Below are 14,346 nucleotides of genomic sequence, written 5' to 3'. Positions count from 1 at the left end.
CAAACTGAAAGCATTTGTTGATGACTTAGTATTGACTTTACAGGAGCCAGAATCTAGTACTAAAAGGGTATTGGAACTGATTCAAGAATTCGGACAGGTAGCAGGTTTTAAGTTGAACAAGATGAAAACTAAGGTTTTAGAGAAAAACCTAACTGTGAATGAGAGAGAGAAGTTTCAGGAGGAGACAGGACTAACATTGGTTAAGAAAGTGAAATATTTAGGGGTTAACATGACTGCCAAAAATGTGAATTTATTTAAGGATAATTATGAAAAATGTTGGATTGAAGTTAAAAAGGATTTAGAAATATGGACAAATTTGAAGTTATCATTGTTAGGCCGAATTGCTGTGATAAAAATGAATGTGTTGCCAAGGATGTTGTTTCTGTTTCAAACATTGCAAATTTTGGATAAGATGGATTGTTTCAAGAAGTGGCAGAAAGATATTTCCAGATTTGTTTGGCAGGGCAAGAAGCCTCGAATAAAATTTAAGATATTAACTGATGCCAAAGAAAGAGGTGGATTTGCCCTGCCAGATCTTAAACTTTACTATGAATCAGCTGCTTTTTGCTGGCTGAGAGAATGGCTGCTTCTTGAAAATACTGACGTGTTGGATCTAGAAGGTTTCAATAATGCATTTGGCTGGCATGCATATTTGTGGTACGATAAGGTAAAAGCACATAAAGCTTTTAAAAACCATATTGTTAGAAAAGCATTGTTTAATGTTTGGATAAGATATAAGGATTTGTTAGAAAAGAAAACCCCAAGATGGTTGTCACCAATGGAAGCGAAGGCACAGAAAAAAATCAATATGGAGGCCAAATGGCCGAAATATTGGGAAATTCTGGAGCAAGATGAAGACAGAATAAAATTGCAGAGTTTTGAAAAATTGAAAAACTAAGTGCGAGATTGGCTCCATTATTACAAAATAATGGAGGCATACAATTTGGACAAAAAAGTTGGTTTCCAGGTGGAAAAATCAAAATTGGAAACAGAATTGTTAGATCCAAAAATCAAGAATTTGTCAAGAATGTATAACTTGCTGTTGAAATGGAACACTCAGGATGAAATGGTGAAATCAGCTATGATTAAATGGGCACAAGATTTTGGACATAATATAATGATGGCTGACTGGGAACAGTTATGGACCACAGGTATGAAATTTACGGCATGTAATGCCCTAAGAGAAAATTTAATGAAAATGATTTATAGGTGGTACATGACACCAGTCAAGCTTGCAAAAATTGACCATCTGCCCGACAATAAATGTTGGAAATGTAATGAGACTAAAGGTACATTATTTCACCTTTGGTGGACATGCCCAAGGATTAAGACATTCTGGGAGATGATTTATAATGAAATGAAAAAGGTATTTAAATATACCTTCCTGAAGAAACCAGAGGCCTTTCTTCTGGGCATGGTCGGCCAATTGGTGCCAAAGAAGGATAGAACTTTTTTTATGTATGCAGCAACAGCAGCAAGAATACTCATCGCGAAGTATTGGAAGACACAAGATTTACCCACCCGGGAAGAATGGCAGATGAAGTTGATGGACTATATGGAACTGGCGGAAATGACTGGCAGAATCCGAGACCAGGGAGAAGAGTTGGTGGAAGAAGACTGGAAAAAGTTTAAAGACTATTTACAGAAATACTGTAAAATTAATGAATGTTAGAAAAATGTTGGAATGAAGTTATATGGCTTTAGTAGAAATGTTATAAGGAATTAAGTATAAATAGATTAATAGAGTATTAAAGGAAAAAATAAGGTTAGAATGTGTTAAGATAATTATAGGATAGAAAACAGAGGAAGATGGAAAGGAATTGCTGAAATAATTAACAGAAGTGGAATACAAAAAGGGAGGTGTGAGGAGGTCGTGGAAATAAGTGAATGAAAGATATTGAAACTGTTTGATGTGTTTTAAACTGTTTTGGCTTTGTTTTGTTAGTTTAATGTGTTAGTGTTATGTAGTGTTTTTGTATTGTATTGTATTGTTTTTGTAGTGTTTAAATTGTTGGAAAAGTAATAATTTTTTTAAAAAAAATTTTAAAGGTCCGTATAGTTAAAGCTATGGTTTTCCCAGTAGTGATGTATGGAAGTGAGAGCTGGACCATAAAGAAGGCTGATCGCCGAAGAATTGATGCTTTTGAATTATGGTGCTGGAGGAGACTCTTGAGAGTCCCATGGACTGCAAGAAGATCAAACCTCTCCATTCTTAAGGAAATCAGCCCAGAGTGCTCACTGGAAGGACAGATTGTGAAGCTGAGGCTCCAATACTTTGGCCACCTCATGAGAAGAGAAGACTCCCTGGAAAAGACCCTGATGTTGGGAAAGATGGAGGGCACAAGGAGAAGGGGACGACAGAGGACGAGACGGTTGGACAGTGTTCTCAAAGCTACCAGCATGAGTTTGACCAAACTGCGGGAGACAGTGGAAGACAGGAGTGCCTGGCATGCTCTGGTCCATGGGGTTCATGAAGAGTCGGACACAACTAAACGACTAAACAACAACAACGGCTCGAACCCACAACATTGAGATTAAGAGTCTCATGTTCTAGAGACTGTCATCCAATCTTGCTCAAATATTTGTGTATCACTTTCGTTTCCCTCCTTCTCGTCAGAGGGCTGGGAAATAGAAACCTAAAGGTTTGTGGAATGGTCCCTGGACGTTACTTAATAACTGGAGCAGGGCTGCAGCATGGAACTAGAGTCCAGATTCTGTTTACATTGGTGTAGCATGCTGTCAGTCACTAGCCTCTCCCCACTACAGAGAAGGATATAAACAAGAGGTGGCAGTGGCTGCAGATACGCAAGAAGCGGAGTGGGTGATTAGGAACGTCTCGCAGGATTACCCAAAGGGTAAGCAAGGGAAGTTGATGACTCCATCAGTTCCTTCCCCAGCAGCTGAATATTGAGATGTTTCTATTTCGTAGAAATATTTCTTAATATGCAAGACCAAGTATCACTTCTCAGAATGTATACTTTCCAAGAATTGAGTAGCTTTTAAGCTTATTTGGTGGGGAGGTAAAGATACGTGGTGTTTTTGACAAAGTATCATAAAAGGAATCAAAGAAAAAGCAGGGTGTGAGCTTCCCTTGCCCCCTTGGTTTTGCTGTTAGACAACATTAAGGATGTTTTTAAAATGAAAGGTCTAACTGTTAAAGTATTGTTAATAGGTTGTTTTCAACACAAATACCGAATGCCTTTTTAAAAGCAACAATACCTTCGTTTAAGAAAAGAAAATATGGTGAGAGGAAATGTGAGGTAGAAAATTCTAAAGATTAACTCTTTGGCTGTGAGGAAGTTCTTTATTTCACCTGAGTATAACCTGGTGGCTGTTGGTTGTTTTCCTGGTACTATTAATTTTTAATCATATAAGTTTGCACATATTAAATTTACATTTGGTTATTTTAAAAACACAGTACAGTATTCAGGGGTGAAACTATGCTTTATTTCACTGAGGTCAAAGACACAGTTTGGCACACACACCCACAAACACGCCATAGGCATTTGCATACACAAAAGCATCTCAACACATTTGTTCCTAACAAGTAGACAAAATATTATTTGAATACAAAGTTTTGCTTTTAAAAAAAATTCCCCCAGCATAATTTACACAACAAAATATCCAAAATAACTTTTATCAACAAGTAATAAAAATTATGCATTTTTTTTTTTACAATTTTAGGGGATATAATTTATATCTATTTAGAGCATTATAATGTTTTTGCTGCAGGTTAGCTGTGAGATAAATAAACTGTTCTTATATATTAAAGGCCAGAGCCAAACTGACTGAGGATGTGGGTGGGTGCGGAATAAGAGGGCAAAGAGCAATATACATGCATGGAAACGTGAATCAGGATTGCTCACTTACGAACAGGAAGGCTGGGCACGCAAGCTAATCCCTGAAGCCCTGCAGGCTGGGAGCCTCAATGACGCCCCTCTGGATAAGGATTATTATTATTATGACGACCGGAATGTAATTGAAATTTGGAACACAAAAATAAAGAAAATCATCAAATCATCAATTCCAGCACCTGGGGGCCACCTTATCTAAATTATATAATTTGGTATCCTAATGATTGATATTATTAATTGTGTTATAAATTGGTATTATTATAATGAGGGTATTATTGGATTATGATTGAAAATTAATAAAAAATATTATTTTTTTAAAAAATGACACCCCCCTGGAGGCTTCACCCGCAGCAAAAAACGTGGCTACCCACCCCACCCTCACCCCCAACTAACTTTTTATCCAACTAACTTTTTCCACCAGTGCCCTTCTTACTGGCTCTTCTATGCCTTTTAGCAGCAGCCTGGCCTGCAGAAATGTCTCTGAATATTTTCCTGCCAGGCGGATGACAGAGTGAGGAGCCCTCTTCCCAGCACTTTGTTTATCTGCATGCCAAACTACAAACTGACAAACTACAATTCCCAGGATTCCTCGAGGGGGCACCGTTTTCTGAGTTCCCTGGGAAGAGGGATTGATTGCTAAACCACTTTATCAGAATTATCCTAAATTGGCCAAGGGATGTACATACAAATGCTTGGGAGGCGGAGGGTATGGAAAGGTCAAGAGGGAAGCAAAATGCCAAAAAAAACCCCAGGCAGTTGGTAATTGTGTAAAGGGAAATAATAATAATACCCCACCCTTCTGGGTATAAATACCCAGCCACTCTGGGCTGCTCCCAGCAAAATATAAAAACAATAAAACGTCACACAGGAAAAACTTCCCGAAACAGAGACCAGCAGAGGAGGATAATTGTCACTGTAACTATTTAGGGAGTGATTGTTAAACCACTTTGATATTTGTTGCTCTCAAACAGGAACAGGGATCTCCTCACAACTCTCAGCACCCTCAACAAACTATAGTTCCCAGTATTCTTTGAGGGAAGCCGTGAGGACCATTTAAAGTGGTACAATACTGTCAACCAGCACATGGGCGTAGCCAGGATCTTTGTGGGGGGGGGACAGGATTTGGTGGGGGGGTCAGGACTTTTGTTGGGGGGGCAGAACCGACCTGATTGGTCAGTTAGTTAAGAATTTACAGTATATTGTTTTACTTAATTGGAGGGGAGCTGCTCCCCCCGCTACACCCATGAGCCAGAGTCCTTTTTTAACTCATGGAAGCTTATGCTGAATATAATTTGCTAGTCTTTATGTTATCATGAGACTCTTGGTTGCTTTTGCTGTGAAACAGAATTAACACAGCAGTTTCCCACCTTGGGAATTGTTTTAAGCAAATCATTTTAACAGTGCAGTGGCATAATGTGCGAGTGGATTCTGGACGCAGTGGGAGTCTGAGTGGTTGTTAGTTAAGAACATAAGATCTTGCTGGATCAAGCCAATGGTCCATCTAGTCTAGAATCCTGTTTTCACAATGGCCATTTAGATGCATCTTCAAAAACCCTCAATCGCAACTCCACTGGTTTCCAGCAACTGGTATTCAGAAGCAGAGCACAGCCATTATGGCTTGTAGCCACTGATAGCCATGTCCTCCATGAATTTGTCCAGTCCTCTTTTAAAGCCACTCAAAATTGGTGGCCGTCACTGCCTTCTGTGGGATTGAGTTCCAGAGTTTATCACACAATTGTACACTGCATTATCCTAACAAGAGTTTCTGGCACCTCTATACAGGTCTTTAGGAAGCCAGCATGGTTGAGCCAGGTAAGAGAGCCTGTTTACTTTCTTGGGGATTGGGTAACTGTAACCGTATAGTCCAAAGCAGTTGTCTCAAACTCTCAGTCAGTGACACAAACTCTCCTCACCTCCACCCCCACTCAGCGCAGATTAAAATTGGAAGCATGCTTCACCGTTAGGATATGTTGACACTATGGCATTAATGTGTACACAGGTAAGGGGAAAAGGTAAAGGACCCCTGGACCTTTACCAGTCAAAGGTGACTATGGGGTTGCAGCGCTCATCTCACTTTCAGGCCAAGGTAGCTGACATTTCTCCACAGACAGCTTTCTGGATCATGTGGCCAGCATGACTGAACCACTTCTGGTGCAACAAAACACTGTGATGGAAGCAAGAGTGCATGGAAACGCCATTTACCTTCCCGCTGCAATGGTATCTACTTGCACTGGCATGCTTTCTGCTAGATTGGCAGACGCTGGGACAGAGCAATGGGAGCTCACCCCATCACGGGGATTTGAATCCCCGGCAAGCCCAAGAGTCTCAGTGGTTTAGAACACAGCACCACCCGCATCCCAGTACGCAGACACTGTTTCTGTGAATGTATTTGTGTGCCTTCATCCGCATAGCAGTGCTTTTAATTTTATGTTTCCAAAATCTATCTTAATGTTCATGCACACTAGTAGGCAGTACTTGGTCAAATGTGTGTGTTGCCCCATGCTTCAATTAGAACTTCCCCGTTCCTGAAACTGGAGGTCTCTTGTGGGTAGGAATGCAAGTACAGTGGTACCTCGGGTTAAGTACTTAATTTGTTCCGGAGGTCCGTTCTTAACCTGAAACTGTTCTTAACCTGAAGCACCACTTTAGCTAATGGGGCCTCCTGCTGCTGCCGTGCCGCCGGAGCACGATTTCTGTTCTCATCCTGAAGCAAAGTTCTTAACCTGAGGTACTATTTCTGGGTTAGCGAAGTCTGTAACCTGAAGCGTATGTAACCCGAGGTACCACTGTATTTCAAAATCTTGTACAACTGTATACATAGTGACCAAGACTAGATGAAAGAATTGAACAAATCTGAAATACTTTTCTTCTAGTTCTGCATGGGCAGTTACATGCTCTTGTACATCTTAATGTAACAGGCCACATCTTGGGCAGCTTTTGAAGGCAGCACGGAAACTGAAGCTGGTTAAGAAATGCAACTGTGCCATTATGTTGGAAAATGCCAGTTTGAAATATATCTTGCCCAGTATTAAAAGATTTGCACTGGATAGCAGTTCATTTCTGGGCCAGTGCCAATGGATAGCTTCCACTTCCCTCTGCCACAGGTAGGGATGGGGGAGAAACTCATTTCCTTTCAAATTGGAAGGTGAACCTCCCTAATTTGCACTTTCAGAAGCAGTACAAGAACCAAAACAACAACCCTTTGAGATGTGCACTTCTCCGAATTTTGCAGTGCAGTTCTTCAGCCAAGCAATGTGTACAAAAAGGCACACACTGTCCTTCAAAATGTGTAGATTACTAAAAATAACATTTTTTGAAATGTATTATTTTAGAGAAATTGCTTTGCAAAAAAAAATATGTGTGCACTAGGGAATATTCCATACAAATGTATATATTAGGAGAAATCAGCATTGAAATGTTGATAAATTTTCATGAGAATTTGTTTGTATTTGCTTTTAAATCAAGGTGATATGGAAATGTGAACTGAACCTGAGATTGAAAAACATGAGGAACAGAAAGGAACTGAAACTGACAAATATGCCCATCACAGTTGTAGCTCACCTGATGCTTTTTTGCATTTTACAGTCATACCTCTGGTTGCAAACGTGATCCATGCAGGAGGCACGTTCGCAACCCACAGTGTTTGTAGCAATCTGGCGCTTCTGTGCACACGTGACATCATTTTGTGCTTCTGCACATAAGCGAGCACTGAAACCTGGAAGTAACCCGTTCTGGTACTTCCGGGTTCCGCGCGGTCTGCAACCCGAAAACGTGCAAACCGCAGCATTCGTAACCCAAGGTATGACTGTATATGTACTTGAGATCCATTATATCTTATTAAAACAAGTCTCTCTTTCAGTAACTGCAGTTTTGGGAGGTGCAGCCGGCTTGGGTAAGTAATCTGGATTTGCAGTTGGGCAAGCTTTGGTGATTATTTTGCTTGTAGCAGCATGAATGAAGCTTGCAAGTCATTGGAAATGGTGGAGTTCCCAATTAAAGTCTGGCTTGATGAGAGCTGTGAAATGGCTTTGACAGAACACCTGGCATATCAAAACAGAATAACTGAAGGGATAGCCAATAGCATTAAATTTAACAAAAGTTGGATGCCCTTTCTGCATTAAGCAAATACAGTGGTACCTCAGGTTAAGTACTTAATTCGTTCCGGAGGTCCGTTCTTAATCTGAAACTGTTCTTAACCTGAAGCACCACTTTAGCGAATGGGGCCTCCTGTTGCTGCTGTGCCGCCGGAGCACAATTTCTGTTCTCATCCTGAAGCAAAGTTCTTAACCTGAGGTACTATTTCTGGATTAGCGGAGTCTGTAACCTGAAGCGTATGTAACCTGAAGTGTATGTAACCCGAGGTACCACTGTATCTATATATCGTAGTCAGTTCCCTCACCTTTTTTTCAAGAAAAAGCACTGGTAGCCGGGATAGCCAAAGCAGGAAGGATGGCAGGGGTGGGTGGGAGGGTGGATGGAGGAGAGAAACAAACTGCCTTGACTGTCTGCTGAAGTTATGGCAAGTTGTTGTGAGCAGGTGCTAGCAACGGAGGTACCTAGTGCTGGTGAAAAGGTTTGTCCCCCCCCCCCACTCCACTGGTCTCAGAAACAGTGACTGGTCTAGGGCTACTCTGATTTTTTAAAGCAAAAAAGGGACTTGAACCAAATTCTCCCCAAGCCCAAATCAATGAGGTCTGGACGCAAAAATATGCATTTGCTTGATTGGGCATATTTTTAGAATCCACCTTATTCATATGGCATTAAGTTGTTTTCTATTGCCTTTAAATATTGTGTTTTAATTGTTGTAAGCTGCTTTGGGACCTTGGGGTAAAAGATGGATTGATGATGACGACGACAACAATAGGTGGAGAGCTTTACATGCCAAGTCGTCTGAATTAGGCGCTCCTAGTTTAATTATTTTAGATCTGGCTTCCTCAAACTCAGCCCTCCATATGTTTTTTGCCTACAGTTCCCATGATCCCTAGCTAGCAGGACCAGTGGTCAGGGATGATGGGAATTATAGTCTCAAAACATCTGGAGGGCCAGGTTTGAGGAAGCCTATTTTAGATGATAGGCAACCAGGAGCTGCTTCCCCTTTTGTCCATGAATTCGCCCCGTGGAGCAAGCAATTTGCATTCTCACTCTCTCCTTGTACCAATTACAAGAGCCAGAAAATGATGTCAGAAGTTTTCCCCCAATCCCTACTCTCTTGCCATCCAGCAACTTTCCCTGATAGTGTGTGGAGGCTCAATGATCCACAGAAGGCTTTCACTCCCCAATTAGCAAGATAAGCAAGTTCTCTCAGGGGGGTGCAACAGACCACACACCCCGCCAACTGGAAACCACTGCCCTAAATACCCCAGCCCAAGAGCCTTAGCTTTTGAAATTAGAGTCTGTCAGTCAGGGCCCCACCATCCCAGGCCAGGTGGGAAAAGGCCTGCAAGGTCTCCTAGGACCCACAGCCAAGACGGTTAAGCACTGTGGTCTAGGCAATTTAGATTTAAGGCTTCTATCATGTAACATAATTTATTCTGTGTTCTTGCAGCAGTGGCCACGATTGCTGTACCAGTAGCACTGGGAGCAGCAGGCTTCACTGGAGCTGGAATTGCAGCTGGCTCTCTGGCTGCAAAAATGATGTCGGCAGCGGCCATTGCCAATGGTGGAGGAGTAGCAGCTGGGAGCGCTGTTGCCGCACTTCAGTCAGTCGGTATGTCTGCTGCTCTCAGGACAAGAACCACATGATTGGCAGAGCCAGTCTCCCCACCTTGAGATCTTCATCACAATAATTGTGTGTCTTGATCATCTTCTAGGTGCTGCTGGGCTGTCCACCGCTACCACAGCTGCATTGACAGCTGGTGGAGCACTGCTGGCTGCCATCTTCCCTTAAGAAGAAGACACACATACGCAGAGGCCATATCTATTTGGAAAAGCAGTACTTGGAAGATTATGCTTTGCCGTCAAAGGCATAAATGACCTTAAGCAAAATGTGATTTTAATCAATGCTACGTTATTCCTACTGGCCGAGATATGCAACAGCAAATAAAGCTTTGAGAATTCAACCAGTGTGTTAGCAAGAAAGCTGACTGGTGGCATCACACAACGCACATGTAAAATACTTGCTGTCCCATGAGGAAAAGATCCATGTTTTCCTTAGCAGGCTTTTGACTTCAGTGTTTTGTGCTGCACTGGGGGAAACTCCATTTCCCCTCTTTGCACAGTTATGAGCTTCTTAGTTGAGAATCCCATTCTGACTGGAGTCCAGACATGTACTGAGGCCCCCAATAATAGAGCTCGGATTCACCTAGTGCAATTAACTGGCAGTAGATTCAGAACCAATAGAGGAAAACACTCCTTTGCAAAGTTGTGATAGTCAATAGCTTTGAGGGTACATTAAAAAGTAATAATTGAGGATCAGACCAATTGATGGGTGGCAGATATGGGACAGTTGCATATTGTTGGACTAGATGATCCTCAGGGTCCCTTCCAACTCTATGCTTCTATGACCCCAAGGCCCGTTGATTACTATTAATCACAATAGTTATTTGGACCATTGGGCAGGATATAGTAGGAACAAGCATGGGACAGACCTGCCTGTTAATCTTCACAAAATGTATATTGCCAGCATTCAAGGGTGGTCCTTCAGCACACACCACAAACTACAGTGGTACCTCGGGTTAAGTACTTAATTCGTTCCGGAGGTCCGTTCTTAACCTGAAACTGTTCTTAACCTGAAGCACCACTTTAGCTAATGGGGCCTCCCACTGCTGCTGCGCCACCACTGGACAATTTCTGTTCTCATCCTGAAGCAAAGTTCTTAACCTGAGGTACTATTTCTGGGTTAGCGGAGTCTGTAACCTGAAGCATATGTAACCTGAAGTGTATGTAACCCAAGGTACCACTGTATTTGGAGAACTTTTGAACTTGGGTATGTGCTACTTAATAGCAACAGTGTTAAATGGAAACACCAGGCAGAATTGGAACAGCACTGGAACTGATAAACAGGAGATCTAGGGTTCTTCCAGGTGGTCAGTATTTTATGTGTGATTACAGCACAAAGTGGAACATAAGGTCTATGTATTTAAGTTGATTAAACAACACTTCCCCTCGTGCAGGGATGTCAAATTGGGCTCTTTTTCCTTTGCGGGGGCAGAAGAGCATCTGGACCCGCCCCCTTGCCCCGTCCTCCATTTGTGCACAATCGCTAGTACGGAAAACAGAGTTTTCGCCATGATCCTGAGTGTTCTTTTGGTAAGCGACTTTTACCTTTCCCCCCTAAAGTCAACAAGTTTGGCTTTCCTCCCTAAAAAAAAGCTCAACAACTTTGACCTGAACCCCTCCAAAAGGGGTAGATCACTGCCAGTTTTTTATTCTGTAAGTAGATCACAGTCTCTTGGGAGTTTGACATCCCTGCCCTAGTGCAATGAATCCACTTTTTTTACTTCTGAAACTGAAATTGACCAATTCTATGAAGACTTACAACACCTTCTAGAAATGGCACCAAAGAAGGATGTTCTTCTCATTATAGGGGATTGGAATGCTAAAGTAGGGAATCAAGAGATAAAAGGAACAACTGGCAAGTTTGGCCTTGGAGATCAAAACGAAGCAGGGCAAAGGCTAATAGAGTTCTGTCAAGAGAACAAGCTGGTCATCACAAACACGCTTTTCCAACACCACAAGAGATGACTCTACACATGGACATTACCAGATGGGCAGCATTGAAATCAGATTGATTATATTCTCTGCAGCCAAAGATGGAGAAACTCTATACAGTCAGCAAAAACAAGACCTGGAGCTGACTGTGGCTCAGATCATCAGCTTTTTATAGCAAAATTCAAGCTTAAACTGAAGAAAGTAGGAAAAAGCACTGGGCCGGTAAGATACAATCTAAATCAAATCCCTTATGAATACACAGTGGAAGTGAGGAACAGGTTTAAGAATTAAGATTTGGTGGACAGAGTGCCTGAAGAACTATGGATAGAGGCTCGCAACATTATACAGGAGGCAGCAACGAAAACCATCCCAATGAAAAGGAAATGCAAGAAAGCAAAGTGGCTGTCCAACGAGGCCTTACAAACAGAGGGGGAGAGAAGGCAAGCAAAATGCGAGGGAGATAGTGAAAGATACAGGAAATTGAATGCAGATTTCCCAAAAATAGCAAGGAGAGACAAGAAGGCCTTCTTAAATGAGCAATGCAAAGAAATAGAGGAAAACAACAGAATGGGAAGAACCAGAGATCTGTTCAAGAAAATTGGAGATATGAAAGGAACATTTCATACAAAGATTACTATAATAAAGGACAAAAGTGGTAAGGACCTAACAGAAACAGAAGACATCAAGAAGAGGTGGCAAGAATACACAGAGGAATTATACCAGAAAGATATGGATGTCTCATACACCCCAGGTAGTGTGGTTGCTGACCTTGAGCCAGACATCTTGGAGAGTGAAATCAAATGGGCCTTAGAAAGCACTGCTAATAACAAGGCCAGTGGAAGTGATGGTATTCCAGCTGAACTATTCAAAATTTTAAAAGATGATGCTGTTAAGATGCTACACTCAATATGCCAGCAAGTTTGGAAAACTCAGCAGTGGCCAGAGGATTGGAGAAGATCAGTCTACATCTCAATCCCAAAGAAGGGCAGTGCCAAAGAATGCTCCAACTACCACACAATTGCACTCATTTCACACACTAGCAAGGTTATGCTTAAAATTCTGCAAGGAAGGCTCAAGCAGTATGTGGACTGAGAACTCCCAGAAGTGCAAGCTGGATTTAGAAGAGGCAGAGGAACCAGAGACCAAATTGCAAACATGCGCTGGATTATGGAGAAAGCTAGAGAGTTCCAGAAAGACATCTACTTCTGCTTCATTGACTATGCAAAAGCCTTTGACTGTGTCGACCACAGGAAACTATGGCAAGTTCTTGAAGAAATGGGAGTGCCTGATCACCTCATCTGTCTCCTGAGAAATCTCTATGTGGAACAAGAAGCTACAGTTAGAACTGGATATGAAACAACTGATTGGTACAAAATTGGGAAAGGTGTACGACAGGGCTGTATATTGTCTCCCTGCTTATTTAACTCATATGCAGAATTCATCATGTGAAAGGCTGGGCTGGATGAAGCTCAACATCAACAAAACGAAGATCATGGCCACTGGTCCCATCACCTCCTGGCAAATAGAAGGGGAAGAAATGGAGGCAGTGAGAAATTTCACTTTCTTGGGCTCCATGATCACTGCAGTTGGTGACAGCAGCCACGAAATTAAAAGACGCCTGCTTCTTGGGAGAAAAGCAATGACAAACCTAGACAGCATCTTAAAAAGCAGAGACATCACCTTGCCAACAAAGGTCCGTATAGTTAAAGTTATAGTTTTCCCACTAGTGATGTATGGAAGTGAGAGCTGGACCATAAAGAAGGCTGATTGCCGAAGAATTGATGCTTTTGAGTTATGGTGTTGGAGGAGACTCTTGAGAGTCCCATGGACTGCAAGGAGATCAAACGTATCCATTCTGAAGGAAATCAGCCCTGAGTGCTCAGTGGAAGGACAGATCATGAAGCTGAGGCTCCAATACTTTGGCTACCTCATGAGAAGAGAAGACTCCCTGGAAAAGACCCTGATGTTGGGAAAGATGGAGGGCACAAGGAGAAGGGGACGACAGAGGACGAGATGGTTGGATAGTGTTATCGAAGCTACCAGCATAAGTTTGACCAAACTGTGGGAGGCAGTGGAAGACAGGAGTGCCTGGCGTGCTCTGGTCCATGGGGTCACGAAGAGTCGGACACAACTAAACGACTAAACAACAACAACAAGCCCACCCCATGCCTCAGCCAAGCACAGCGGGCACCCCTCTCTGCAGGGGGTGGACTTTTGTGGAATGGGTTTCAATGGGCTGGAGAGGATATATTGATTACAATGTATCCCTCCAGACACCCATGCATGTGGGTTGAACAGAGTTTCCAAATCCCATACTTGGCATCAAAACTAAAAGCATAGGGAATTGAGCTATAAAACCTTATTTGGAGCAAGTCCAACTCTGAAGTAAGCTGGCTTTCCCCTTCTTACCCTGTTTAATTAAGAATCAGGGAGTAATTTAGGAAGTAAGTTTAAGAATATATTTACTTACTTTATAATCATGGATTGGTTCAAAGAAACATAGCAGTAACAACTATGCAGGCAAAATACTTATATTTACAATATAACCAGCTTCAGGCCTGTGCCTAAAGATGGGGCAAGCAGAGGCATGCCTGCGTCCAACACTGGTCAAAGGAGGAGAGAGAAGAACAGGAAGTACTATATGCTGCTTCCTCCCCAGGAGAGGAGGGGAAATGACATCACACAGAGCCCTCTCTATGAATTGCATTTCTATGGGCTGAGTATCTGGCTATTGGCAATACAACTCTGTGGACGTAGCCCCTTCTCATGCTAACTAGCCAGAACATGCACTTGTTGGGTTTGGCTGCTAATCTCCCACAGATTGTGCCAATGTTCCTCCTTG

The 14,346-nt window shown here is 42.2% G+C and overlaps 1 protein-coding gene across 1 annotated transcript; it reads left to right on the top strand.

Moving 5' to 3' along the window:
* Positions 1-5,638: 5,638 nt before the first annotated feature.
* LOC308592548 (uncharacterized protein) lies at positions 5,639-9,910 on the top strand. Its single transcript, XM_081204123.1, has 4 exons — positions 5,639-5,666; positions 7,714-7,746; positions 9,400-9,561; positions 9,665-9,910. The coding sequence occupies exons 1-4, from the start codon at positions 5,654-5,656 to the stop codon at positions 9,739-9,741; spliced, it is 285 nt and encodes a 94-aa protein (XP_081060249.1). The 5' UTR covers positions 5,639-5,653; the 3' UTR covers positions 9,742-9,910.
* Positions 9,911-14,346: the final 4,436 nt, after the last annotated feature.

This window comes from Podarcis bocagei (assembly GCF_964188305.1).
Source record: "Podarcis bocagei genome assembly, chromosome: 7".
In the NCBI taxonomy this organism is placed as follows: Eukaryota; Metazoa; Chordata; class Lepidosauria; order Squamata; family Lacertidae; genus Podarcis; species Podarcis bocagei.
This window is presented reverse-complemented; position numbering and strand designations above follow the sequence as displayed.